The sequence below is a fragment of the Crocodylus siamensis genome, chromosome 15 (genome assembly GCF_052110815.1).
Source record: "Crocodylus siamensis isolate JL-2025a chromosome 15, ASM5211081v1, whole genome shotgun sequence".
Taxonomy (NCBI): Eukaryota; Metazoa; Chordata; order Crocodylia; family Crocodylidae; genus Crocodylus; species Crocodylus siamensis.
Genome location: NC_143409.1, coordinates 30290938 through 30318186, shown reverse-complemented (window position 1 = coordinate 30318186; position 27249 = coordinate 30290938). Strand labels below are relative to the sequence as shown.

At 42.0% G+C, this 27249-nt stretch overlaps 1 protein-coding gene across 4 annotated transcripts in view; it reads right to left on the bottom strand.

The window, feature by feature from the left end:
* Positions 1-27249, bottom strand: part of NRG4 (neuregulin 4) — a 118576-nt gene that overhangs the window by 41747 nt on the left and 49580 nt on the right. For 2 of the 4 annotated variants that reach the window (XM_090028774.1, XM_090028775.1), the window contains exon 2: positions 5980-6073. In XM_090028774.1, the coding sequence (XP_089884900.1) occupies positions 5980-6073 (94 nt within the window). Of the gene's footprint in view, positions 1-5979; positions 6074-12647; positions 12724-27249 lie in introns of all 4 variants that reach the window. The other 2 variants (XM_090028777.1, XM_090028776.1) reach the window with 2 other exon arrangements.

The following is a 27249-nucleotide window of genomic DNA, read 5'->3' as shown; positions in this document are numbered from 1 at the left end:
TCTGTTGTGTATAAAGAAATCAGTAAGCAGAATTACCTCAGATTATATTACATGATGTATATTACATGATCTTACGCAGCTCATGTTTACCACAACGGGCTGTTTTTATTAATGTATCTATGTGGTCTTTCGAACAGAGTTGCTTTTTTGTACCTTTTCAGTCTTTGGCTTAGGACTCCTTCTGAAGCTCTACAACTTAAAGCTATTCTTCGTGTTGCTTTGAGGTGGTCATTTGCAAATGCTTGGAGAGGCTGCACTTTTGGGTGGTACTGAGTCCCTGCTATCTTAGGAGCTATGGATGAATAGCAAATATAGAGTTTGACTGCTTCCTTGCTAATGCCAGTCATAACCAAGTTTTAAAGGCTCAAATATTTGTGTTGTTTCCGCTGAGCAGTCTTTTCCTGTTATTCCTATTCGCCTCACTGCTGATTACTGAGATAACTGTGTGTAAACAGAACCTTTCTCATTTATAATTAGCCTTCTTTTCTGACTGATTGAGGAACATGCTTGGAATGAGAATGTGCATAAACAGAATGCTTCTATTTGAGCTCCATATAACTTGATAAGCAGCTATTAGATACACAAGAAAAATGCTTGAAAATTTAAATGGGAAGTAAAGAAAGACTTGTCTGAGTATGACAGAAATGCTTTGAAGAAGTTAGTTTTTTGCCCCTGCAGATTGCAAACTGCCCTGCTGCCAGTCATGACCTGAATTCTGAAAGACTTTATTTAGAACTTTTTAAAAATAGAAATGACCTGTGCTTACAAGTGTGTATTGCTGAAGAATCCATTGTTCAAAATGTCTGCTACTCCACATAGACTGTTTTTGCAGTAGACGTGCCTTTTTCATTATGTCCTGACAATTCCTGGGAGACAATGATTTGAAACTGTACAGGAAGTTATCACCTAATTTAAATGTTCCTATTTTCCCTTGCTTATTAATGCTATCAAAATGTGGAAAAGGATGGTTTATTTCTAGCCAAGGAAAAAAAAAAAGTAATTTTGGCATATTATTTTAGTTTAAATTTTCTGCATTAATTTAAATTAAATTATGTGAATTAGTGTAATATTTAGCTAGAGCAAACAACTGTAAACCAGGATTTCTGCATTATGCTTATTTCTGCACCTGATTCACAGTATGATATCGAACAACACATTTAATCTCAGTGATGTGCACTGTATAACTTATAACAAGGTTTTTCCACAAATAAGTTCTCTTGCTCCTTAGCTTGGTGATATCCTTTTGCCCTACCCTGTTACAGGACCTTTATGAGTTTGCATAAAAAAGAAAAATGAGGGACCAGGTGAGGTACTCTTTTCTATTATGTCATAAATATAACCAAACAGTAAAGTAACAGGCTGCCTGTCTCTTATCAAGTGCCTTTCACTATAAATATTTGAACTTCCTTTCACAGAAATACTGGTACTAAGGTTACAGTTGCAATCACTGAAGTTAAGTGATATGGACAGCAGTTCCACTACCGGAGCATAAACTTACTGATAATGTAACATGCACAATTTCTGTAGTTTTGAAGTAAAACTGCAGATTGTGTGGGAAGATTTATTATAGGGCTTAAGGAACACTGTTCCAAGGAACATTTTCTAAAAATGGCTGTTATGTGATGCCAACGAATGCATTTCAAAGGTAAAAATGTACATTTCATAAGTGGTTTGGGTTTTTTTCAGCCTCAGTGATAACATTTTTGGGCATGGCTGATATAACTGTCCCTTTAAAAGAAATTCCCTCCCCTAACCTTTCAATCTGATGACAGACAGGCCTAAAGATCTCTGAGAACACCCCCTACTCCCCTGACAGACTTCTAGTCTTATCATTCTGTACCTCAGTTTACCCATCTGTAATATTGGCAAGTTATTATCTATTTAACAGGAAATTGGTGGGGCTTAATTTCCTGATTAAGAGTGAATAATTACAGTGGTGATATGCTGATTCTTTGATGTGTGATGTATTTATTGTAAGGCTTTTCATAATTTGTTAATAAATGTTCACACAGGCACTTTTTAAAAATTCAAATACATTAATTGATAATTTATCAAATACCTTAAGAAATTTGGAAAACACTCAGTAGGATACAAAGACTACAAAGTTTAGATTTTAAGTTAGAACTTCAAAGACTTTGTAATTACAGAAAATTTGTCAAAGAGTCCTCCAGACTGTGTAGCTTGTCTTGTACTCTTTTTGCTTTTTTCTATTGCAGGGGAACAATTTAGAAATACTGTGAAAATTCAGTTTAGATGGAATGGGCCTACAAACACTTTTTTTGTAATTCAAGTTGCAAGATTTTACATATAACCAATAAAGATTCTTCCCTACATTTTCAAAATATATTGTGGGGATTAAGTAATGCATCAGGACTGTGTAGTTTTGCTAACAGGTTAGGCAATGGATTTGTATATGATGGTTTGGATAGGGATGATCCTGCCTCATGAAAAGGGATGGATTAGATGACCTCTGGAGATCCCTTCAAGCCCTGTTTTTCTATGACTCTGTGATCTTCCATTGATTTGATAGGAATTCTATCAATGAAGTCTCATTCAAAACTTTGAAAATTCTGAAGTCAGGACTTGAAGTGGGACTTGAATGAGTCATAATATTATTCCAACAGTTCTCTGGTGGGCCTTCAGGAAAACATAGGTTTTAGTATAAAGGAAATAAGTCCCTGTCCTTACAGCTGAAACTATTCAAATTTGACCCTTAGCAGCATTCCTTTGCTGAATCTGTATCTTCTGACATAAATAAGTGGGAGGTAGATTGACCTATTTCAGTAAGGTGTTAACACTGAAGCCTAATCATGCTGATATAAATGGCAACTTTATTAACTACTGTGCTGCTGATAATGTTAAAAAATGCTCTGTTAATATGTGCATTCCTAGTGTGATTAGATAATATGGAAGTTAAAATGGGAAACATTTATGAATCAGCTACCTGATCCCATAAAACAGGAGTGTCAAAGATGTAGCCTGCCAGTCAGATCTAGCCCATGGAACCCTATCATCTGGCCTCTGGGAAAAAGGAAAGATGAAAATGGCCTAAGCAATCTAATCTGGGGCTGAGTGCAGTTCCAGTTCTCTGGAAATGTACCAGCTTGCTAACTGAACCATTTAAGTTAACCAGTTCATTTATCTCAAATGAACAATAAATTTGAATCAGTAGATGACAGCCTAAGCTGATATAATCAGTAAAATCTTTCTTCTTCTTTCTTTAATAGATGTTACACTGAAAGAATAGATCTGTTTTTACACATGGAAGGAATCCTATATGCAAATCTAGGCCTTTCCATATTCCATTATATCAGTGATTCTCAACCTTTGTAGTCTCCAGGCACCCCTCCATAACTTTTATAAACTGAGCAGCACCCTGTTTCAAAAACTAAATTATTTATTATAGTGCTCACCTCCTCGCACATGAGCTGGACCATGGGGGAAGGGGGAGAGGAGTAGCAGGATGGAGACAAGCATGTGGCTACCTTCTTGCAGAGGAGCAGGGGAGTGAGGATGCAGAACAGTCATGCAGGGATGAGCCTGAACCTGCACTTATCTCTTCCCATCTTGTGGCATGCCACGGGGCCAGGGAACCCAGTTGAGAGTTGCTGTGTTACATGATCCCCTCCTGGGGAGCTCATCTATCAGATGCTCATCTATCAGATCTCTCCCAGTCCCAAAAACCTCTGTTACATAAGTATAAAACATACAGACAATGTTGCTTCCTTGCCACACAGCCTTTGACTGTTTTTTTGAGCTCTGTGAGAGCTCAAAGAGCTTTCTGTTGCATTTTTCTCCCAAAAGAAACCACTTTCTTCCTTAACTCCTCCCTACTTGGCTTCTGTCACACCCTCTCTATGTTTTTGGAACTTGGATAATTCATAGAGAGAAAAGCAGGAAAAAAAGCCTTTCAGTATGCCCTTTTTCTAGGAGACACAGGGCATTTTTTTCCATCCTGTATGAGGGGAGAGAAGTAGCTGGATCTAAATAAAGATAACAGTTTGAATCCTTAAGTAAATGAGTACTGCTACATCCACTAAATCAGGAGTGGGCAAAATAGGGACCACAGGCTGGATCCAGCCCACCAGGGACTTTCATCCAGCCCACGGCACACTCCCTACACCCCCCGCAACAAATTGTGTCCCACCCAGCCCTTCTGCCCACAAGGGTGGGTGCGAGGTGTCTACACCTGCCCCCAACATATCCTATTACACCTCGCTCCCACCCTTGTGGGTGTAAAGGCCGGACCTGCTAGCATGGGGTGGGGCTGCTGCTGCAGGCTTCCCAGGAATCCCACTCTCCCCAGGCAGCAGGTAGGGAAGGGGGCAGGGGCAGGGCTGCAGCTGGGCAGGAGCGTGGGACTAGTGCTGGGGTTGACTGCAGTATGGAGCCTCCACCCAGGGTGTGGGGGCAGCACAGAGCTTATGTGGGCAGGGTGTAGGCATGAGGGGGAGGGGTATGGGAACCCCCCCACTCCCCCATGGTGCACAGCCCTGGCAGATGGGGGGGGCAAATTGGGGCAGTCACCTCAGGCCCTGCGCTCTGGGGGCCTCCGCAGAGTGGGGCAGAGCAGAGGTGGTGTGGAGCTGGCGACATGGTGGCTCCACATCCAGCCGCTCACAACCCCCTTCCCCCAATGGCGGGAGCAGCTTCTTCAGGTCTGGGACCTGTGGGATGAGAGTGGGAATGGGGTCCCACATGGGCTGATTTGCCCGGGGCCCTGCACCCCGCTCGGGTCAGCTCTGATAATGGGGTGGCTCATTCTGCTTGGTGCTGGTGCTTGGCTCCTGCTTGTTTCCCTAGTGCTCCCTGCACTCATGGGTCACAGGGAGGGAAGCCCCAGGCACTGGAGTGGGCTGCAGGGTGGGAAGCAGCCAGCTTCAGTGCCTGGGGTTTCCCTCCTGTGCCCCACTTGTGCGGGAAAATGCCAGGGAACAAACAGCCCAGCAGGGGCTGCACTGCTCACTGCCACGTGCAGCACTGGCCAGAACCAGGCACAAGTGTGCATTGCTGAAGAATTCATTGTGTATTGCTGAAGATACACCAGTGCTCCCACCTCCTGCTGAACCATGGGGGGAGTGTGCGAGGGGTCCCCACACCCTTTCCATCCTCCCTCACACCCCACAAATGCCCCCCCCCACACACCAGTGTTGCCTGCACTGACTGCAGGAGAAGACAGTGTGTTCCAGAGCCAAACACTCACACCCCACAAACCACACAATCCTGCAACATAACTTATGCCCCGCCACACACAGCCACAGCTCCTCACAGACTCCCCCCCACACCCTCCCGTACACACTCACACCCCCACCATAAATACCCCCACACCCCACCATACATGCACATACACAAACCCCCACACACAATATACAAGACTAATAATTTATTTTTGAGTTATGCCATTAACTCTATATACAGTACACAAACACAAATCATGACACAAATATTTTTTGTAAAAAAATTAGAATATGTTATAGTAGGTGTCTGACTTTTAGCGTATGATTTGGTTTTTTCTGGTTCTAAGATGGCAAATCCCCCCTCCCAAAAGGAGTATTTCTGGGGAGGAAGGGGAGGGACTTCCAGTGGCAAAGGTCAGGGGTTAGGCTGGGACTTCCAGTCCCAAGATGGTGACCAGGGGGTAGGGCTCCTGTCAAGGGGCAGGGCAACCCATGCAGCCCTCGACAGCTCACCAAACCTTGTTAAGCAGCCCTCCACCCAAAATAATTGCCTGCCCCTGCACTAAATGGCTATTTTCCCTAAGTTTTTTAAAATATTGCCTTCTGTGAGTCTGCTCAAGGTATTAAACAAACTGAATATGAATGGCTAAATTTGCAGTCACAAACAATAACCAGTTCTTGACAGTCATAGCTCCATGGTAATTTTTTTCTAGAATACTACATTTCTTTTTACAACATTGTTATTAATAAAAATGTGTTCTTTATAGGCAATCTCTATATGCAAAATTTAGATTTCACTTACCTGCAAAAAGGACTGGATACAGTAGGTACCATATAACAAATCCCACCATTTAAACAAAAAGATCCATAACTGGTGCCACAGAGTTCTTCATGATCTTAAAGAAAACAAAGAGAGATTTGTATGTTCTTCCTTGTATGCATGAGGAAACTCATGAATGAGAAAAAAATATACTATGATGTGTTGGGTTTCCCCCCCTGTTAAACTAAAATGTAGAAGATAACTGCTGGAAATAAATGAGGACTCCACCTTTTGTAATCATCAGAAATATCTTTGAAATCTCTCATGGCTTTCATACGTGGAGAGTTTATTGACGACAATGAGCCAGAAGATGGCCTCTGTCAGGTTTGACTTTTAACACTCCAGAGGCTCAAAGCAGCTTTACTACAAGCATAACCAACTAACTGGAGGCGCTAACGCAGGTGAATCCACAGATGTGGGTCAGTATGGGAACATAGAAAAGTAGGGCTGGAAGGCATTTCACAAGGTCATTTACTCTAGGTGAGATCATCCCTGACTAAACCATCTCAGTTAAGTTTCTGTGTAACCTACTCTTGAAAACTACCAAGGATGGAGATTTCACAATTTCTCTCTGTAGCCTGTTCCAATGTTTGACCACTCTTGTAAACAGAAAGTTCCTCCAAATTTCCAAATTAAGTTTCCCCTGCTGAAGCCTGAGGCCATTGCTCTTCATTCCTCCCCTGCGGTCATGGAGAAAAGTCCATCTCCATCCTCTCTGTAATCACTTTTCAGGTATGTAAAGACTGTTATCAATCCCAGCCCTTCCCCCTCCCTCCTCTGCCCTGCAACCACCCCAGGCTTATCTTCTTCAGGCTAAATAATCTTAGTTCTTTCAGCCTTTTCTCATTAGTCTTGCCTCCCAGGCACATGGCATTGGGGCTGGGGAGCAGAGCAGTTCCCTGGAGCCGGCAGAGCAATTCCCTGGAGCCAGCAGAACAGTTCCCCAGCGCCAGCCCCGAGTCCCAGCCTCCATCCCCGCCCGCCTCACTCTGAGCAGCTAATCATTTTTGTTGCTCTGCACTGGGCTCTTTCCAAACTGTCTGCAACCTTCTTGAAGTGTGAAGCCCAAAACTGGACACAGCACTCCAAATGAGGCCACAACAGTGCTGAATAGAGCAGAAAAATCACTTCTCTTGATTTGCAAGTAATATTCCTGTTACAACAACCCAGTATGCTGTTGGCGGGGTTTTTAGGCTTATGGTCCACTGTAACCCCCAGGTCCTTCTCTGCAGTACTGCAACCTAGCCAGTGCTTCTCCAGTCTGTATTTCTGCATGCAATTATTCTGTCCCAAGTGCAGGCCTTTGCACTTGTCCTTGTTGAATTTGTCTAATTGATTGTAAGCTGTTCCTCCATTTTATCCAGGTTGTCTGGCCCTGCATTACCCATCCTCATAGCTATTAGGGCTGTGTGAAGCAGGCACTATTCGATTCGGATTTGGCCCGAATCAGGGACAGTGATTTGATTAATTGATTCAGATCACTGTCCCCTGTTCGATTTGGTCAAATATGAATCTGAAGATTCAATGCTGATTCACAGAATCAGCAATTCGGACATAGACACAGCTTTAAAAGTTTTTTCTACATACCTTGAGGTAGCAGGCATGGCTCATGATCACTGCAATGCTGGGGCTCATGGAACGTCCCACAGGAGTGCAGGGGGGCCCTCCACGTGCTTGGAGGCCAACCCAGAAATGGACCAGAAGTACTTCTGGGTGTGCCAGGGAGTGCGCCTGGAGGCCTCCCAGTAGCCCCCTGGCTCGGCAATCAGCCGCAGGTGGACCCTGGGTGCCTGCCCAGACCCAAGAGGCACCAGCCACCCAACTAGGGAGGTGCAGGGCCCCCCCGTGCACTTGCCAGTGGACTGGAAGTGGTTCTGGTCCACTTCTGGGTCTGCTGCTGAGCATGCGGCGGAGCCCCCGTGCTTCTGTGGGACATTCCATGAGCCCCAGCATCACAGCACTCACAAGTCGCACCTGCTTCCTAAAGGTATGTAGAAAAAACATTTAAAGCTGTGTCTGCGTCTATCTCCAAATCTCTCTGAATTGATTTGGAGGGTTCCAATTCGATTTGGAGAGATTAAAGGGTCCTCTGATTTGATTTGGAGATTCAGCCAATGAATCGCGCCGAATCTGCACCGAATCAAATCAGGGACCAAAGCTTCGCACAGCCCTAATAGCTATGTAGTAGGGCAAGGAATAGAGGAACAATTTGAGCACTTCTCTATTTTCTAGCTGTAAATGAACCCCAAGGCCTCATGTAGCTGGACAGAATTTGAGGCTGCCTTGCGGATATTCCAAACTGTATTAAGAAAAACTGGCTCCATCCATCTTTGGCTCCATCCAGTTGACTCCATCCATCTTTACCATACTTAGCTTCATCAGGTAGTATTCTGATGCAGTTGAAGAGCTAGTTCATTAAATCTTGCTTATGTAGAAAGTACAGTTTCAGATCACTCTAGACCATTAAATTTGTGTCTTACATTTTAGTATCCAAAAGAGGTATATTTTGCTGTAGATTTTGTATCAGAACACTCTGGCTAGGGACAGCATTCAAAAAGACAGAGCCTGAATTGATTCAATTTTTGTAAGTTAGTCTAACCAGCCTAGATTGAACCAATTTGCAAGTGAATAGACATTCAGAAAATGCAGGCACATAACCACAGTGGCTCAGGCCTGAAGCTGGTGGGGTGCGAGAGTGCACCCTTGGCTGCAGGGAAGCTGTGCTGGGGGGTGCAGCCAGGCCTAGTAGTAACCTCAAGTGAACTGGCCAGAAAGGAGATTTAATTCCCCCCTCCCTGTCCCACCGGTACGGACCCTAGTCTGGGTCCACCTGGCACTCCCCTCCCCCTCTCCCTTTGCTGTTCCAGTGGCTGGGGCGAAGTCATGGCCAAAGGTTGTCCAGCATGGCCCCCTGAGGCAGAGTGGGCAGTGAGGGGATTTATTCTCCCCAGGAGACTGCAGCTGCTGCCCCAGCCACCTCTGATCACTCCCTGTGTGGAGCGAGCAGCAAGATAAGCCCCTCTTGCCCCCTTTGCCAAATCCCAGAGGAAGGGAGGAAATAATCTCCCTCCCTGCCCCCTCGTCTAAGGATGCCATGCCAGCTGGCCTGTGGTTGTACCCCAACCCCTGCCACTGGAGCGGCAAGAGGGCAGGGACTATGACGGGGGCAGCATCCCCTGCCATGTTTTCCTGGGAATGCAAGCCTCTTTCTGGCAGGGGGGTGAGGCAGTCAGAGCTGCTTCAGACTGTGTGGGGCGAGGGGTGGCACTGGGGCTCAGAAGGGTGGCTATAGCCCCCCAAGTTCCCTCTAGCACCATTGTCCCTCACCCCACATGGTGTGCAGCAGCTCTGCCCACCCCACTCCCACCCATAATGCAGGCCTCCTGCTGGAAAGAGGCTTGTGCTCCTGGGAAACCATGACAGAGGTTGCTATCCCCTTCAGGGTCCCTCCCCGCTCACTGCTCCATTGGTAGGGCAGGGGTGCAAACAGAGGCCGGCTGGTCTGGCCTTTATAGGTGAGGGAGCAGGAAGAGGGGTTTCCCCCTCCCTCCAGTGTCTGGTGGAGGGGGCAGGGAAGAAGCTTATTCCACCTCTCGCCCTATGCAGGGAACAATTGGAGGCAGAGGCGATTGGGGTTGGCAGACCCTGGCTGTGGTCCCTCAGGGACAGAAGGGAAAATAAACCCCCTTCTTGCCCCTGGGGCCATGTCAGCTGGCCTCTGGCCATGCTCCCACCCCTGCCACTACAGTAGCAAGAGGGAAGTGTCAGGCAGACCCTGGCGGGACAAGGAGAGGGAAATTAAACCCCCTCCCTGGCCAGTTTCCTTGAGGCTACTGCTGGGCCTGGCCATGCTCCTGGCTCTGGAACAGCAAGTGGAGAAATGCCTGGTATGGGCTGGTGGGACAGGGGAGGAAGGGGGGAATAAACCTCTTCCTTGCTGCCTTTGCATTAGCGGGGCTGGCATCTGGCCACACACCCACCCTTGCTCCAGCTAGGGAACAGAGAGGTGGGGCCAGCTCTCTGCTTCACTGGAGACAGACAGTATATGATGAAATTATATAGATGTAGATAATTTGTATATACATACACAAGTTTGTTTTATAACTCCTTACTTATAAAACTCCAACCTTTACCTTAAAACAGGAATAGAACGGGTTTGTGATATAACACATGATTCTCATGTTTCTGATATCACTTTAGGTGTTCTTTTCACTGTTATTTCTAGCAGTATCTGAAAATGAGACAGCCGAATTCCTATTGTTTATGTATAGAAAAATCTGACTTAGTGGTTTATACAAAATACAGTATTGTAGAAATGGATGTTGTGATTTACATTTTTCATCTCTACTGTTTTGGAATAAACCAGTGTAGCCCAGTTGTAGCTTCTTTTTACTGTATTCATTCCTGTCATAAATCCAATGTCTATATTTAGGCCGTGGTTTTTTTGTATCCAGTAGGTTGATTGAGTAAAGTCCATAGGTTCGTCATAGGTAATACCTTTCACAGATGAGCCTATGAACTTCACTTCATCAATCAACTGGATACAAAAAATCATGGACTAAATACAGACATTGGATTTATGACACATTGTAACCTGCCTAACATCTGATTTCCCAGGTAAACCCTCCACTTTTTACCAGCTGTTCTCATTCTCTTCCCCCATTCTTCCTGTCTCCCATCCTTTGACTACAGCTACATTCTTTCCCTCTTTCCTCCCGTTCCCCACCTGTCTCTCACCTACTTACCACCTCAATTTACATTTTAATTGACTGGCTTTCTTGCACAAGGTACTGGCCTTTAGCTGCTTTGTCACTCCATCCAAGAAGAGCACAGACCACCTGCAGACACTTCCTCAGCCTGACAAAGGGTGTTTGTGACCAAAAGCTTGCCAAGAAGAATTTTTCAACTATATGAGTTGGTCTAATAAAAGATTTTGGGTTTACCTGAAGAACCTTAGCTGCCAATGTCCTTAGACCAACATGGCTACAACCTACACTATTAAAAACCCATGCCACTGTCTTTTCTGCAGTCCCTTAAACCATGTCTCCATTCCATGGCAAAATACCTCAGGAATTCTAGTTTCAGCCTATCTGGAGAGAAGGGGCAAGTCAGAGTGGGGCAAGAAAAGCAGCTCTTCAGAGCTTGCCACTATATTATACATTTTATGAACTAACACTTAAAATGATACGGAAAAATGTTAGTTCTCATTTGTTTAAAGTGTTTGGCAGTAAGCTGAGTCTTTACAGACTATCTTCCTACATCTGACTCAGTCAAATATTCTGTTATAAACTCATCTGTACTTTTCTCTCATTCCAGTACAGGCAAATAACGATTTCCTCTGCTGTTTATTAAAAGCATCCAGAGTGACACTGCAAAATGGCTCACACATTTTATTTAATACAATAAATATTAAAATATAAATTCTTACAATTAATATCATAAACCATGTTCATTTCACTGAAATGGTTTAGACCAAAATCTAACACACAACAATCTTTTCTTTTCCACTTTACAGGACAAGATTTTTCCATGAAGTTTACAGCCAAAGATCCAGTGAAATACAAGTACTGCATGAAAATCAGAATGTATTTTAACAGAGCTAGAGACCCAGGTACATTAGTATAAGGGAGGGCATATTGTAGCTTGCCACTTTCTTAAGAGATTAGTGTTTTTTAGAGGTGCACAACCAGACCTGCCAGTTCATCTGGTATTGTGCTCTGCTGCCAAAATAAACTTGTCCAACCTGAATTGCTATCTTTTTTTTTTCTTTATTTGGTTAAATGTGTATATGCAGCAGTTTGTATTTGGTTTCAAAAGACCATACTGTGTTGTCTTATAAGTGAAGTTAATACCTTTTTTTAATCTAAAAATGCAAATTGTATTCTGTGAGAGGCAAATATATGCAATGTTTGAATTAGTATAACCATAATAGTTATAAAAGATTGCTATGCAAGATATATGATGATGGGCAAAACATTCTCAAGATCAATCTAGATTAAAAATCAATTTAAAAATAGATATTGTCAATAACTTTCCAAATTAATTTTACTGTAGAAATGCTCCTGACCAATTAAATTCTACAACATGTACATTTTTATAATTTTGATAAAATATTTCACTTGCTGAGAGAAGAAAATGAGGTCAAAAACATTTCTGTAAGGTGATCAAAGAGTCTGAGTTATTGAGCCAAGATTAAAGAACATTGAACCACTCTAAGTTAGTGCTCTAAGGAATTCAGTGTCAGAGGTAATTGCAACTTTAAGTTCTGTGTGCACATATTCAGGTCCAATGCATGCAAAACTGCTTTTACATCTTTGTCTATATCCATTGAAAACTTTGGCTCTGAGTGTCCTGTCTTTGAAAAAAGACAAACAACAACTATAAAAATCTCTTAGTAGTACCTAGGCCTATAGAACCTTATCCACTGCTGCTGCTTACAACTTTGGTTAAAGAGATGCATTAAGATTGGCAATGTAATCCTTTCTTAGGGAAGCTGTAGGTGTTACTAACTGCCAAGTACTTGTCCATTGCCCTGGGTGTGGAGTTTGCTCTCGGGAGCAAGCTTAAGAGTCCAATACCAGCAGCTGGAATCAGTGAACTTTAGTGAATCCTAAATATATTTAACACATATTAATAAAAAATAAACTTACTAGAATTTACCTGTTCGCATATTATTCTGACGACAATTTTTATTCTTGGTCAAAGGCTATTCTTTTAAAACAGCACCTGAAGGGGGGAAAATACATTTAACATGTAATTTTTAATCTCTTTTTTTTTTTTTGTGCATTCACTAGAATGTGAATTTTCCTGCCTTATACTTCTGGAGTTGAAGGAAATGTGTTTAGTTATATCTATCTGCTGTTTGACTGTCAGGTGAAACAGAAGTTGAGACAAGAGAATTAACAAGATTCAAGAAGGTATGAGCCATACCTATGGATGGTGATTTGTTTTACGAGGGACATACATTTTCTTGCTTCAGGACAGAAACAATCACTACCTGACAGAGCTACAGAGAAACTTCTCTTATTGGTTGGTCACTTCTATAATTGTCTGTTATAAGGTTTCTTGTTCTTTCTTCAATTTAAAGCACTCAGTATGGCCATTACTACACAGGATCTTAGTTCATTGGCTGCTCTGGTATTGCAGTTCATATTTCCAAAGTTTCCCTTTTCTCAGTCTATTTTAATTCACATACTGTACTGTTTAGTAAACCGTTGAAAAAAACCAGAACATTTAGAATTGAAGTGTGGCTTACAGCACCATTTGGGAGGAATATGGAGAAATACTACCTCAAAGTGTGAGAAACAATGCCATCAGAGAAAGTTAGTTTTATATGTTCACGTTTAAAGGGATTACAGTGTTGCATCATCCATCTGAAAGACTTTTTTTCCCTTGTGTTAAAAGATTTTTTTCCATTTAAATAGCAAACCAAGGTATTTGTAAACATTAAAAGAAATGCCTAATACTAAATCTTTAGCAGGACAAAGCAAATTTATGTAAATTCTTGTTTCAAAAGACAAAATGGGTTTGTACTTACTGTATAAATGTAAGCAGATAAACCTGTTTTTCACAGGAACTTAACCCACTTCTTTACTCCTTCTTTAAGCCTCCTGTCCATGAAAGAGAAATCTGAAATGGCAACTCCCTATAATGCAGAGGTGTAATAGCAAGGTCTCCACCCAAGGGCAGTCCTCCTCTTGGGCTGTCTCACACATGCTCGCAACTTTATCTTCATTAAGAGAAAATGCAGTAGCATCTGGGACCCTACAACCAAAGCAAACTAAACCAAACCCTAATTATGACTTACCTCAGAACCAAAATCTGAAAATGTTATATGAATAAAGAAAAGATCTTGAATAGGTATACATCTACCAGTAGCCAAGATTTGTGTTGTATTCCAGCTGCTGGAAAGCTGAAGAATTATATAATTGCATCATACAATGTGGGGGAGGTTGAGACAAAAGTGCCCACAGAAGCCAAGTATGGGCCCAGGTAAACACTCTTTTGTACTCATGAGGCTGCTCACATGTTCACCACCAATCCTAGAAAACAGGTACTGTAGATGGTATTTGGCACATTACTAAGCAGGGTTCAAATTGCAATACAAAAAGAATGTTCTGTAATGAAAGATCTGATTTAAAGTAAATTTTAAGCAATGTAGGAAATGTTATTCCTAATTTTTACCTCAGTAAATTGAATCTGAAATCTTCTCTTTAAAATGTCCCACACTACCATTAAATATTTAAAAGTCCTAATCACACTAAATTTAAACAAGATATGTGACTTTAAACTAATTCCTTTCCAAAATTTGATAATAGACCATCACTAGTGTGGATACCTTATTTAAATGTTTGAAGGAATCACCTGTCTAATTACTTGAACCCATTCTAAACATTCCTGTTGTTGGCTTACTAATACTGTATGTTTGTTCCTAACATATAAAACAAAAATGCTTTGCTTAATACCTGTCAAACTTACTTTCTCCAGTCCTCTAGGTCAGTGGTTTTCAACCTATTCTCATTTGTGGACCCTTTTGGAAAGTTGGAATGGAGGTCCCAACCCTTTTGAATGGTAAGTGTGGGTATTCATATACTCTTGATTAATCATAGTCATCTTTTGTGGAGCCCTTATACATAGTCTGTGGACCTCAAAGGGCAGGGGGTCTGCTGACCACATGTTGAAAACCACTGCTCTAGATTTCAACTCATGGTGATTTTTAAAAACATCCTATATGTAATCCAAATCTGTTATTGCAGGGAGGGGAGCTCTTCACAATCAAATCAACTCTTTGTGCCAATCCAACATCTGAAGAACTTGCCTAACTCTCCATTGCCTGACTCCTGTGCAATAGTTATGTCTATGCAAAGTAGGGGTGATATTTTACCATTAGAATTAATCAAGAATTCTCATTTGGTCATCTTTTTACACTCAGTTCAAACAAGTGTAAATGACTTCAGAAAAAATCCTTTAAACCTCTATTTTTTCACCATTTAACATGGGGGGGGAGGAGGGAAGCCCCTCATCTTTGATTTGAGTACAAGCTGAGGACTAGCAGAGGCAGGCTGCTGCTGCAGCTCCAACTCCAGCCCCAACCTGGGGTCAGAGGTAGAGCACAGCCACTATCTGTGCCTACCCCCTGCCTCTCACAGCCTCTGCCCCCCAGGCTCCCTGCCTCCTCCCTCCACAACTGCTTACCCTCCATGGCTCCAGCTGCCATCCTGCTTGGGCCCATGGCACAGAGAACATGGTTGACCTAGTCCCAGCCCAACTATGGCTGCATTCTTCAGCTTTTCAACAGCCAGAATACAACACAAATCTTGACGGCTGCTAAATGTATGTATGTTCAAGATCTTTTTTTAAATTCTTATATAATAATAGTCTTTGTCTGTCTGTCTGTAATGCTTTTGGAGCACTGTGGTTAGTGAAACAACCAATCAGAGTGTGTAGTATCACTGTGACAGCAGGGACAGAGCAGGTGCTGCCCCCCCTACTCTTCAGAGCTGGTAGAGTGCTACCATGATGGAGGGGATGGAGTGGGAGGCCGAGGCTTGCATGCAGGCCTTGCCCCCCACCCCAACTCCATCCCCACCATCATGGTAGTGGTCTGCCACCTCCAAGGAGCAAGGCCAGGGGGAGGAGGGAGTGAGGCCAGCGGCGCTGGAGGGGAACGAGAGGATGGTAGGGCAAGCTTTCCCCACCCCCCTGCTCCTGGGAGGCAGTGGCAGCACAGGTTGGTGGGTGGCAGCGCTCCGTCCCCACCCACCCCATACCATCATCATTCTTGATGGGCAAGCACTAGTATATATATAACCATTTAGGAGGTAAGTCATAGTTAGGGTTCAGTGGTAGTGGTGGCAGGAGCTCCCATCCTGGTTCCAGCTCTGCTGCTGGGTTTGGAGCTTCAGCTGCTTCAGTCAGGCCTGGCAGGGGCTGAAGTAACCATGGAGTAGCCTCTGGAGCTGCAGAGGGTAAACTCTGGGGGGATATCTGGCAGTGGGGTACAAGCTTAGGGGAAGGCAGGAGGGAGAGGGGGAAAGTGAAAGCAGGAACAGGTGCTTAGGAGGGGCAGAAACTGTAGGGCAGGAGACCAGCTTGGGTGCACAGGCACTGGTGGGGGAGGCAAGCAGCAAAGGAGCAAGTGGTGGGAGGAGGACAAGGGGCAAAGAGCAGGGGTCAGGCCACTTAATACTCACCCCCTCTCCCATTGCCTACCTCTAGTGTTGCTTGCCCTGCTGCAGCAGTGGGGAAGATGAATTTAAGATTATGCTCCAATAATTAGATTCTATACATGGAGAATTATAACAAATTTATAAATTTTCCATGTATAGAATCTAATTATTGGGGGGGGGTCATCTTAAATTCAAACTCATCTTGAATTTGCGTAAATAAGGTGATCATATTTCCTGTCTCTCATTTTTCACTGGTGCCAAATACAATATTTTGTAAATCTTCAGTACATTAGTTATATAAATGGAACGTCACATAGAAGCTTTCAGTTATTTTTTTATGACATTACTTTGATCTTGACCCAGTAAAGCCCAGGACATCTCTGGTGTAATGCTATTGAAATTAATCAGGCTAAATCAGGGCTCAATTTTACTCAGATATGGCTTGGCTTCTGTCTCCAGTTTCTTTGTTAAAACAAGTAGGTACTATACCCCATGTTTTGGAATTGATCAAAACCATTTTTAATTAGATTAGAAATTAGGTTCTCTTTGACTTCATCTGGGATCTAAAGGTCTGACCAATTAGATCCACATTTGATATATTAATTTAGCCACTGGCTAGCAAACTTTTTGTTTTTTATTTATCATTTGTACTGTGATAGTAAGGGCCATGATAATAGTGTGGTTAAGGTGTCTCACTATAACTTCAGAGGCATGAGTCTGAGCCTGGTTCTGGAATAGTCCTGAAGGCTTATTGTAGTTGATCCAGATGTAAATTGATACCTGGTCATTTTGGGTGCGAAGTCAAAAGTTGCCAGATGTGAATGTAAACCATAGCACTCACCTGTATGCAGCTGTCTATGGAAGCTAGCATTCTTTAATCCCACTAGGCACAGCTGGGCCATAGTTGACTGACCAACTCTGGTATCATAAATGAGACCAGTGTTGGATGAATGCCCACACCCACTGTGCTTATACTTTGTAAACACACATAACTAAGTGGTCCAGAATGATCCAGAAACTGGTATGCACTAGGCATACTCCTAAGCTATTTGCAAATATTTCACTGATGCCTATTATAGAAAAAAGGAAAGGGACAGAGCAGTGCAACGATTAGAATGGTCCATGATAAGGACAAGAGGCAAGAATTTTTGTGGGTGATATTGTGCATTGGACCAACTGCAGATAAATGGGATAAATTTAGACAAGTATACAGGTATTACAATACCCTTCCTTGGTCTCAGGGTCTCCAAGAGAAAAGCAGAATATATTCCAAGATGTTACCAAGTGTATTGCATTAAGGCTGCAGATTGTCTCACTCTGTTGGAAATTTTGCAAATTGCAGACTGTTGCGTAGAGATTTAGAGAGAGTTTAAAGAATATTATGGGACTTGCTTGTTCCCTAGCTATAGGGACTTGCACAGCCAAGAACGTTTGGGCAGCATTAGATAGAGCGAGAAGTGTAAATCCTCCTATAAAACAGCCTTAAGGCTAGAGTGTGCGTGCATGTGCACATGTATGTGCATGCGTGACTATTTTGCATTTAATGTATTATAATAACAAGTACTTAAACTTAGTAAGAATACTGAAAGGTGTTATCTTTCAAAGGGTGTATCTACACTTGATGCTTAATACGCAGTAGCCAAATAACACTGTGTAGTAGCGTGCTGGGCAAAAACAATGCTAATATGTTACTGTGCAGTAGCATTAGGCTACTGTGCAGTAAGTGGCACAAAAAAAACCTGTGCACTGGCACTACTGCACAGCAAATATAGTTTGCAGTAACTTCATTAAGCAAGTACTAAACTAAATGGGTATTAATGATTGTGTAGACTCATCTAGTGAGTTGTTGATAAATTCATAACTGTTTTGAGGGCAATAAGCAAACAGTTAGTCATATATATGTAGTAAAATATGGAATATATATATTATATGTTATCTAAATATATAAAATGAAGTTTATGTCTGTATGTATGTTCACTTATAACTCGAGAATGGCTGGTCCCATTTACTCTAAACCTTCCAAAATCACTGAATACCACCTAAGGAAAATTATAGGTTGGTTATTTTTCACTCGACTCTTTCGGGGCTTCCATTGCCTGGGATTACTTCATTTCTCAGATAATAGACTGGTACCATTCCATTTTGGATGCAGTGAATTCAGTTCAGTTGTCATTATTATTTTGATGCTTGCCTTTTTTTCATTCCACATTAAATATGTTGTACTATGTTCTTTAAAGATAGACAGTATTTTTGACCTAAATATATTGTACTAAGTTCCTTGAAAATAAACAGACACTGGAACTACAAAAATAACCTGGGTGAAGAATGAGTACTTCCGCTAGTAAAACATCAATATTTTCTTTCAGAGAAATAATTTTTACATGTCAAAGCCCTGAAAAGAGTAAATTTGGGTCTGTACTACATCAGGAAGATAAACTGAGATACAGAAAGGGGAAAGAAATACTATATCCGATATTAGTATTTGGCTTCTCCCAATCTGGTATATCTGCACACAAATCAGATATATACAGCACAAATGACCAGCGTACAGGTCTAACTACTTGCATGCGAAATAGCATTTTAGGTAAGTAGCTATCATAACTGCTTGCACAGACAAAACCTTGTAAATAATATAATTAAGTAATTAACTTAAACATCTTGGAATCATAGTTTCATAGTTGGGCGGGTCGGAAGGGACCTGAGCAGATCATCAAGTCTGACCCCCTGCCATAGCAGGAAGAGTACTGGGGTCAAATGACCCCCAGCAAGATGTTCATCTAGCCTCCTCTTAAAGACCCCCAGGGTAGGAGCCAGCACCATTTCCCTTGGAAGTTGGTTCCAGATCCTAGCCGCCCTGACCGTGAAGTAGCGCCTCCTGATGTCTAGTCTGAATCTACCCTCTGCCAGCTTGTGACCATTATTTCTAGTCACTCCTGGTAGTGCTCGGGGAAACAGGGACTCACCCAGTGCCTGCTGGTCCCCTCTGACTAGTTTGTAACAGGCCATGAGATTCCCCCCTCAGCCTTCTCTTGTGGAGGCTGAACAGGTTCAGGTCCCGTAGCCTTTCCTCGTAGGACCTGCCCTGCTGCCCCCGATCATGCGAGTGGCCTCCTGTGGACCCTCTCCATGTTGTCCACATCCCTCTTGAAGTGCAGTGCCCAGAATTGAATGCAGCGGCCTGACCAGTGCCACATAGAGGAGGAGGAGGATTACCTCCTTGGGCCTGCTTGAGATGCATCTGTGGATGCATGACAAGGTACGGTTGGCCTTCCACACTGCCGGCCCATGTTCATTTTGGCATCAATAATGACTCCGAGATCCTTTTCTGCCTCTGCACTGATGAAAAGGGAGTTCCCCAGCCTGTAGGTATGGTGCTGGTTGTTCCTCCCCAGGTGCATCACCTTGCACTTGTCAATGTTGAATCCCATCCTAGTCTCATCCACCCACCCCTGTAACCTGTCTAGGTCTGATTGCAGCCTATTCCTCCCTTCTAGCGTGCCCACATCCCCCCACATCTTAGTGTCATCAGCAAATTTGAACAGGGTGCTTTTTACCCCCTCGTCCAAGTCATCGATGAAGATGTTGAACAGTGCGGGCCCGAGGACCGAGCCCTGTGGAACCCCACTGCCCACGTCCCTCCAGGTCGAATAGGACTCATCCACCACCACTCTCTGGGTGCAGCCCTCCAGTCAACTAACGACCCATTTGACTGTGTAGGTGTCAATGCCACAGGTCTCATTTGACAAATCTCATTTAACAGAGAATCTCTTATTTAATGTAGGAAATAATCTTTCAATCTAGAATTGACAATATGACCATATATTCTCAGTTTCCAGAAATGTACAGAATATTTGAGACCTGTATTTAACCCATGACAAATGAACTGTAAGAACCCATGTCAGCCCACGATTTTTTTTTTCCCGCACCACGGTACCAGGATTGTTCTATTTTTTTCTAATTGATAAGACGATAAACATTTTAGAAAATATGTTACTTGGGTTAAATTTCTAGTACTGGCAGAACATGCTGACATTTTAGTTTCAGCCTCTTGTACCACCTGAAGTTCTATTTTTTCTTTTATATTGTATCTTTGTAATTCTGTAATCCATCACACTGGACTAGATTTGCTAATAACAGTGGCTATAATTCAGCAAGGTCCTTGAGCATATGCTTAACTCAAGCACATAGAGAAGGACTATGCCAGGGGTGCTCAACTCCCAGCCCACTGAGCCATGCCATCTGGTCCAAAAATCTGGTGGTGCGGGAGTAGTAGCAGTAATTCCTGCTCCCCTGCTGTCAAAGTTCCAGACCCCTGGAGAACCCAATGGACTGGATAGCATACTGGATCTGTGTGTGGATGTGTCCTGGGGCCTGATCCAGGAACACAGGAGCCAGCACTGGGGGGTGGTGCAGGGCCCTGGGAACCAGTGTAGGGCCCAGTCCTGGCTCATGGGACCTGATCTGACCTACAAACCAGCCCACAGCAACAAATCCATCTTGTGTGAGGAAAAGATTGAGCACCACTGGGCTGTGCCATAAATACCAGGGAATTGCTGGGATTTTGCCGGATGGTGGAGGAGCTGCACACAGTATGTTGACCTAACTTCTGCATTCTGTGGCTATTCTTTGTACTGAAGTGTGGGAGAACAAGAATGATTTTTCTGCATATATGGTGGGGAAACAGCCAGTGAGTATCTCAGAGTGAGGCTTCTCTGAGCCACAGAAAGGAATAGCAGAGGAGCAATGGGTTGGGTTCAGTGCATTTCTGCTGTTATACCCAGCAGCAGTGACTGCAGTCCAGAAAGGAAGGGTGTTTTTGATCCTGTTTTGAAAATTTTGAAAGAACCGTTTGCTCAGTGCACTTTCCAGGATTTGTCTCTAAATGCATCTGTTTGCATTTTACCCCCAGCATGTAAGCTTACTAACAGTTATATTTTATTCCCCATTTACTCATAATTAAGACATTAGTAACTTTTATACAGAGCTGTGACTTGCAGCATCCCCAGAGGAAGGTAAATTGGAGGCCTTATGCATACAGGCAGATTAAAAAAGGAATTGGCTGAACAGCAAAATCCCAGATGTTCCCTATTTTTGTGGTGCTTGGCTCATCAAACATTTTGAAGCTACCTTCAGATTCCCTAAAGATGATTTTAAAATGATTTTTGTTGTTGTTGTTGTCATTATAGGGCTGCTGCTGTTTGTTTTTTGAAGTAGAGCATTGCATGGACACTAGTCAGGATTGGACCCCCCATTGCGCTATGTATTGGTAGATGTTATGGGCAGCAAAGATAATTAGATGGAGTTTTAATTGACTGTGTAACAAAGGCTATAAAATTCCACCCACTTATTCTTGTATGGAGCAAGTCACTTATTTTTGTATAGCATGAAAACACAAGATAAAAGATGATTCCTTTTTCAAAAAGATGTTTGTTATTTATTTAAAAAATGATACAAGGGTATGAAGCAGTCTGAAGGAAGGGAAAAGGGACAAAAAGAAATACTAGTAAAAACAAATTAGAATATGGAGACCAGATATATACACAGTTAGCCAGTTCTGAATGGACTAATTTATCTTATCTGTCTGACTTTTTTTTTCTGTAAATACTGTAAGTCCCGCTGTCCATGTAACAAGGCTATCAGTTGGCACTTATCCACAGGCATTACTGTTAAAAGGGATGTTGAAAAAAACTGTATTTGAAGAACAACAGGTTAGTGGCCATGTGGAGGATGTGTCCTTTGTATAAGATGTGGCATGGAAAAAAGCATAGAGGCTCTTGTGAGGAAAATGAGTAGAGAAGGCTGGTATTTTTGGTGGAGTGGAGGGGGCAGGAACAAAGTAGTAAGAGATGGAGCTAAACTGTGTAGGACCTTAAACATAAAGATCAGAAGCTTGCTGTTGATGAGGTGAAGGAGGAAGGATATGGACACACTTAGGGACAGATCCTATTTCTATTAGACACCTAAATGCAATCTTATTCTACCCTGCTTGAGTCTCTGAAAAACTTTAATACAAAAGGTATTTTCAAGGACTAAAATGTGGTGGAATAAGATCACCAGTTAGAAGTTTAATAGAGGAGCTAGGATTGTGGTCTTCTTATAAGAACATGCAAAAATAATGCACAGAATTTCCCAATGTATGGGACTAATGCTACCACAATCACCAGGAAAACCTTTGCAGCCAGACTGCCCTCCTAATGAGCTACAATCATACTCTGCTTCTGTCAGCAGAAAGCTCAGGGAACCATGATTCACAGCCTCAGGGGCAGAAGGGGAGCAAGATGCTTCTGAAAAGATTCTATTTTTATTCTATGTAGAATTAACATTAACATGAGAGAGAGATCAGAAGTGGGGTCTCACTGCAAAAAGAACATTATTTTTCCCTTACCCCTCATAAATAAAATCCTGCTGAACTTTCTTGGAAAGAACGATTAAATTATTCAAATCTGTATTGAAACTGAAGATAGTCCCAGGATTAGAGAACTGACATCAGCTATATCAGTTATACTCAGTGTGTCTCCTCTGTTCAGAACTACTGAAGCCTCAACTGAGTGTTTGTCATACATACTTCAGTATGCACAACCTGGTTTATGTTTTTGCTCTATTTTTTTCCAAGCTAACATTTGTTGGACTCTACATGTATATGTAGGTAATAAGAAACCATCAGTGAGAATTTTTTTTACAAGATTACATTCATTGATCTCAGTCTGGTTTTACTAGAAATAATTATTTTTTCCTGTAGATAATCCCCGGCAGCACATTGTGCATTTTTCTTTGGCAGCAGATTATCATCACATCATCACAAACAGCATTCAAATAGTAAAAGCGATGACTGAAAAAATTCTTCTGGGTGATATATGTTTTGTGGCAAATCCTTAGCCTTTACTCAAATGAATTTCCCATTAAAATCTATGAGATTTAGCCTGAGCCATGACTGATGGGCATTTCCCCTTTGGTTACACTCCACTGGAATTCTACCATCTTCTTCAGTGAGAATGGGATTACAATCTGGGCAGGAGTGTCAGAATTTGGCCAACTGTTTCTTTTTGACCATCAGAATACTAATTTGTTTTATACGTGGAACATACAATTCTTTGTCTAAAGAGAGAACTTCCTATGGAAGTGCTTATGAAATCCATAATACATAATTCCATCAATATTATTGCTATTATTCTATGTAAAGTAATCAAACTTCTCATAACCAAGGCAGAACACACGTAGGCAAAATGTATTTATGTAGATACACAATCGCATAATTTCATTTATCATACACCCTTGATGGCTTGCCATACTTTGCCAACTAACATACTTCCTAGATCTTTGTGATATAGTCTAAACGTCTAAGCACCTTGAAACTGGTGCCATTAAAATATATGTTTACCAAACACATGTGTCTTCTTCCACCTCCTCATCAGATTGGGAAATTCAACCCAAAATAACCTGGTGAGAGGCCCAGGATGACTGTTGAGTTTTAAACTTTTTGTAGAGCAGGAAGTGGCATAAGGGCCATGTTCTGCCTGTTCCCTGAGTACTGGCAGGTTCTACGGGGCTGGGAATTAAGTAGTGCACATACAAATAACATGAATAAAGAATGGCTGTTCAGTGTGCCTAGCCACTTATGCAGATGCCACTGAGAATTGCCTGTCAAAGGACTGTCTTAAAACCATAATTTAGCCTTCTTCTGAATTGGGCTGACAACTGTGAAGGTAGCCTTAAAAGCAGAAGGATGCGATGTTAGGTGTAACCCTCAGCCTGGGCTACAGCCTTATACATCAGCCATTTTAGAGATAAAAGTGGGTATATAAAGCTATAGGCTTGCTGGATATCGGTGACTTTGAATCTTAAACCAAAAAAATAAATGATAGCAAAGAAATCATAATGTAGCTGTTGCAGGTATGCAGAATTGATAGGGCAAATGTTTCAAGGAGTACCTCAAAACCTGTGGTATTCCAGAAGTAATTCATCAAGTGACCTGTTCTCTGTATACCCTTGACTGATATACTGCAGTGATTTGGAGTTAGGAAGTTCAGCTTTTTGTGACATCTGACATATTTTCAGTGAAAGGAAAATAATTTGGCTCTGTATAGCTGACTTGTTTGAGATTTTGAAAAATCCAGTTTTTGCCCTGTCACAGCTCTCAGCTGCTACTATGGAGCAAATGACAAAACTGCTGCTAAACTGGAATATGAAAAGAATAGTTTATTTATATAGTGCCTGTTACCATACCGCAGGCATGTCTACATGCCGCTGCATGGTGAACTTGCTACGGTGCTGTGTTTTAGTACTATCCTTTAGAAGTGCTAAAGTACGGCACAGTACGGACTGTTACTGCACTGTGCGTGAGGTGCATGGGTAAATTTCCCAGCTGTGTTGCTGCAACAGCATGCTATACTGGGGAAGTGCGCTGCTACAGTGACATTAACTGGTGATCACATGTAGATCATGTTTACTATGTCGCCGTAGCATACCCTGCTAGGTGCAGAGCCTGGCCTACTAGCCCAGTAAGAAGCCACTCTGGCAAAGGAGACCAAAAAAAAGTGTAATGCAAAAATGAACAGCTAGTAGAGTGGACACAGCAGTTCATAATGACTAGAAATATCTTAGATTGAACCTAAAAACAGTTATAGAGAGAATCTGATATCAGTTTACAATCTGTGTTCATGTTTTTTAAAAAGCAATAATTCTGACTGGGGTTAACTGTGGGGTTATAGCAAAGGTAAAAGAAATGAATCATAGAGTTAAAGGTGACTGAGTGACCTTGAAAATACTGAAGATGATTCATGCAAGTCCAAATGCATTTTAGTCACATGACAGGTATGAGGTTCTGTAGGCTGTGGTCACTAGTTAGTATGGCAGAAACATTCTTGAGTACATGCTGGAATGCAAAGTGTTTTGGTACAAAGTTGTTTTTGTCTTTGCAGTATCTTGCAGCAAGAAACTTGGAAAATTTCCATCTTCACTAAGTTGAAAAACAATAATTCACATATATAATTACTGATCTGCATTCTTTTAAGTAAAAATTATGAATATTTACTTTTAAATTGATATTTTCAAGTTTGTAATTTGTCAATTAAGTTGAAGAATAAATGGCAGAAATTACAATTGGTTGCATTCCTTGCATAGTAACTGCTTTTCATAAGGCTTCTGTTTTAAACATGGTGTTCTAGAATAATGATTTAATAAAACTATCTTCATTTTATATCTATTGTTTTATTTTGTTGAGCACATATGCATGGTTCTTTTTATTTCTTGTTACTAGCTAACTGATTGAAAAAGTAGATTCTTCTCTTTGGACTTTATTATGACTCTACAAAAATGAAGCTAATTTCTGTGGAATAATGTGCAAAAATGGAGTAAAAAGCTGAATCTCAATGCACCTGGTGATTCGCATGCAAACTATCATGTTATATAAAAGAAGGGAATAATTTAAAACCCAGTACAGAGAAGCATACTTCACAGATAGGCTCCAATTTGGCAAAATTTTTAAAAGTAGACTTAAACATGTACTTACACATTTTGCTGAATTGGGGCCATCGCCATTATACCCAGATGATATACACTGGCAGATAGCCCCCAGTCTATTCAATCTGCTGAGATGCTGGTTGTTTATAATCCAGGTATTTGATATATGCAAGTAGGAATGACTGTTCAGTGAACATTGCAAATGGATTACACATTTTAAACTCTGATTCCTTCTACAGACCACATGACCCATTTTCATGTTTATATTGAACTAATACTTGGTTTACAGTTGGCACCTCTGCACATTCATTAATGTGCTATTGTTAATGCTCATTATTAACTGAATGCACAGAAACTGGTGCTAGTGCTCAGTAGCAGTGGTGCACAGGTTTTTTGCGATGCTAATGCACAGTACACTAACTCTACTGCACATTAGCATGGCTTTTGCTTTGACATGCTAATGCACAGTAGAATTAATCTACTGTGAGTTTAGCATCTCATTTAGACATGCCAGTATCACTAATAAACTCCAGTTAGAATTTGGGTAAGAACTGAAGTTTATTTTTTAAGATCTTGTCCTGCTTAGTACCATATAAGCTAATATGAAGACATGGTCCCTGCATGGAAGGGTTAACAATCTATTGATATTGTATGATAACTGGGTTGTTGTTAGGGCTGTGCGAAGCTTTGGTTTCTGATTTGATTCGGTGGAGATTTGGCCCTATTTGATTCGGATTCAGCCACTGAATCAGGAAGACCCTTTAATCTCGCTGAATCGAATCGGAACCCTCCAAGTCGATTTGGAGAGATTTGGAAAGATAGGGCAATTCGGATATAGACACAGCTTTAAATGTTTTTTCTACATACCTCAAGGTACTAGGCAGCTTGTGAATGCTGCAATGCTGGGGCAGCTGGAGTGTACCACAGGAGCACAAGGGGGTCCCCAGCATGCTCAGCAGCAGACCCGGAAGTGAACCAGAAGCACTTCCAGGTCTGCTAGGGAGTGCGGGGGGGAGAGAGGGTCATTAACACCTGTAGAATGGATAGAAATTAGCAGGGATCAGGGAAATGATAATGAGCCCTAAAGTCAATTGACTCTCAGCTGTACCTGAACAGAAATGCTGTTGCCCCTCCAAGGCAGTTATTTTTACAGTTTGGGTGGAATGGGAATCAAAAGAGGAAGAGACTGCACAACTCCCACCCTCCCCCACAATCCACCCCTGGCTAAATATAACAATTGTGACTCTTCAGGGAAAATGTAGGATTCACTCTTCCATTAAACTTAATAACAAAATTCTAATGAACTTCAACAGAATCAGGGTTGAGCCCATAATGCACCAATGTTATTACTGTATTTTCTCACATACAATGCCCTGGAATAAGATGCATACTTTAATTTAAAAAGCAAAATAAAGAAAAAATAGTTCTTTGGAGTAAGTCATTGAATAGCAGCAGTTGAGTTGCCCAGCTTGCTCATTGTTCCACTCCCTAAGGAATGCCATGCACAGAATTACTTTTACTTTTTCCTTTCTTATAATGTGTACCCCAATTTCCAGAAGCTGTTTTTTGGGAAAAGGTGCATACTGTTTGCAAGAACATATGATACTTTCATTGCACTCTGGAG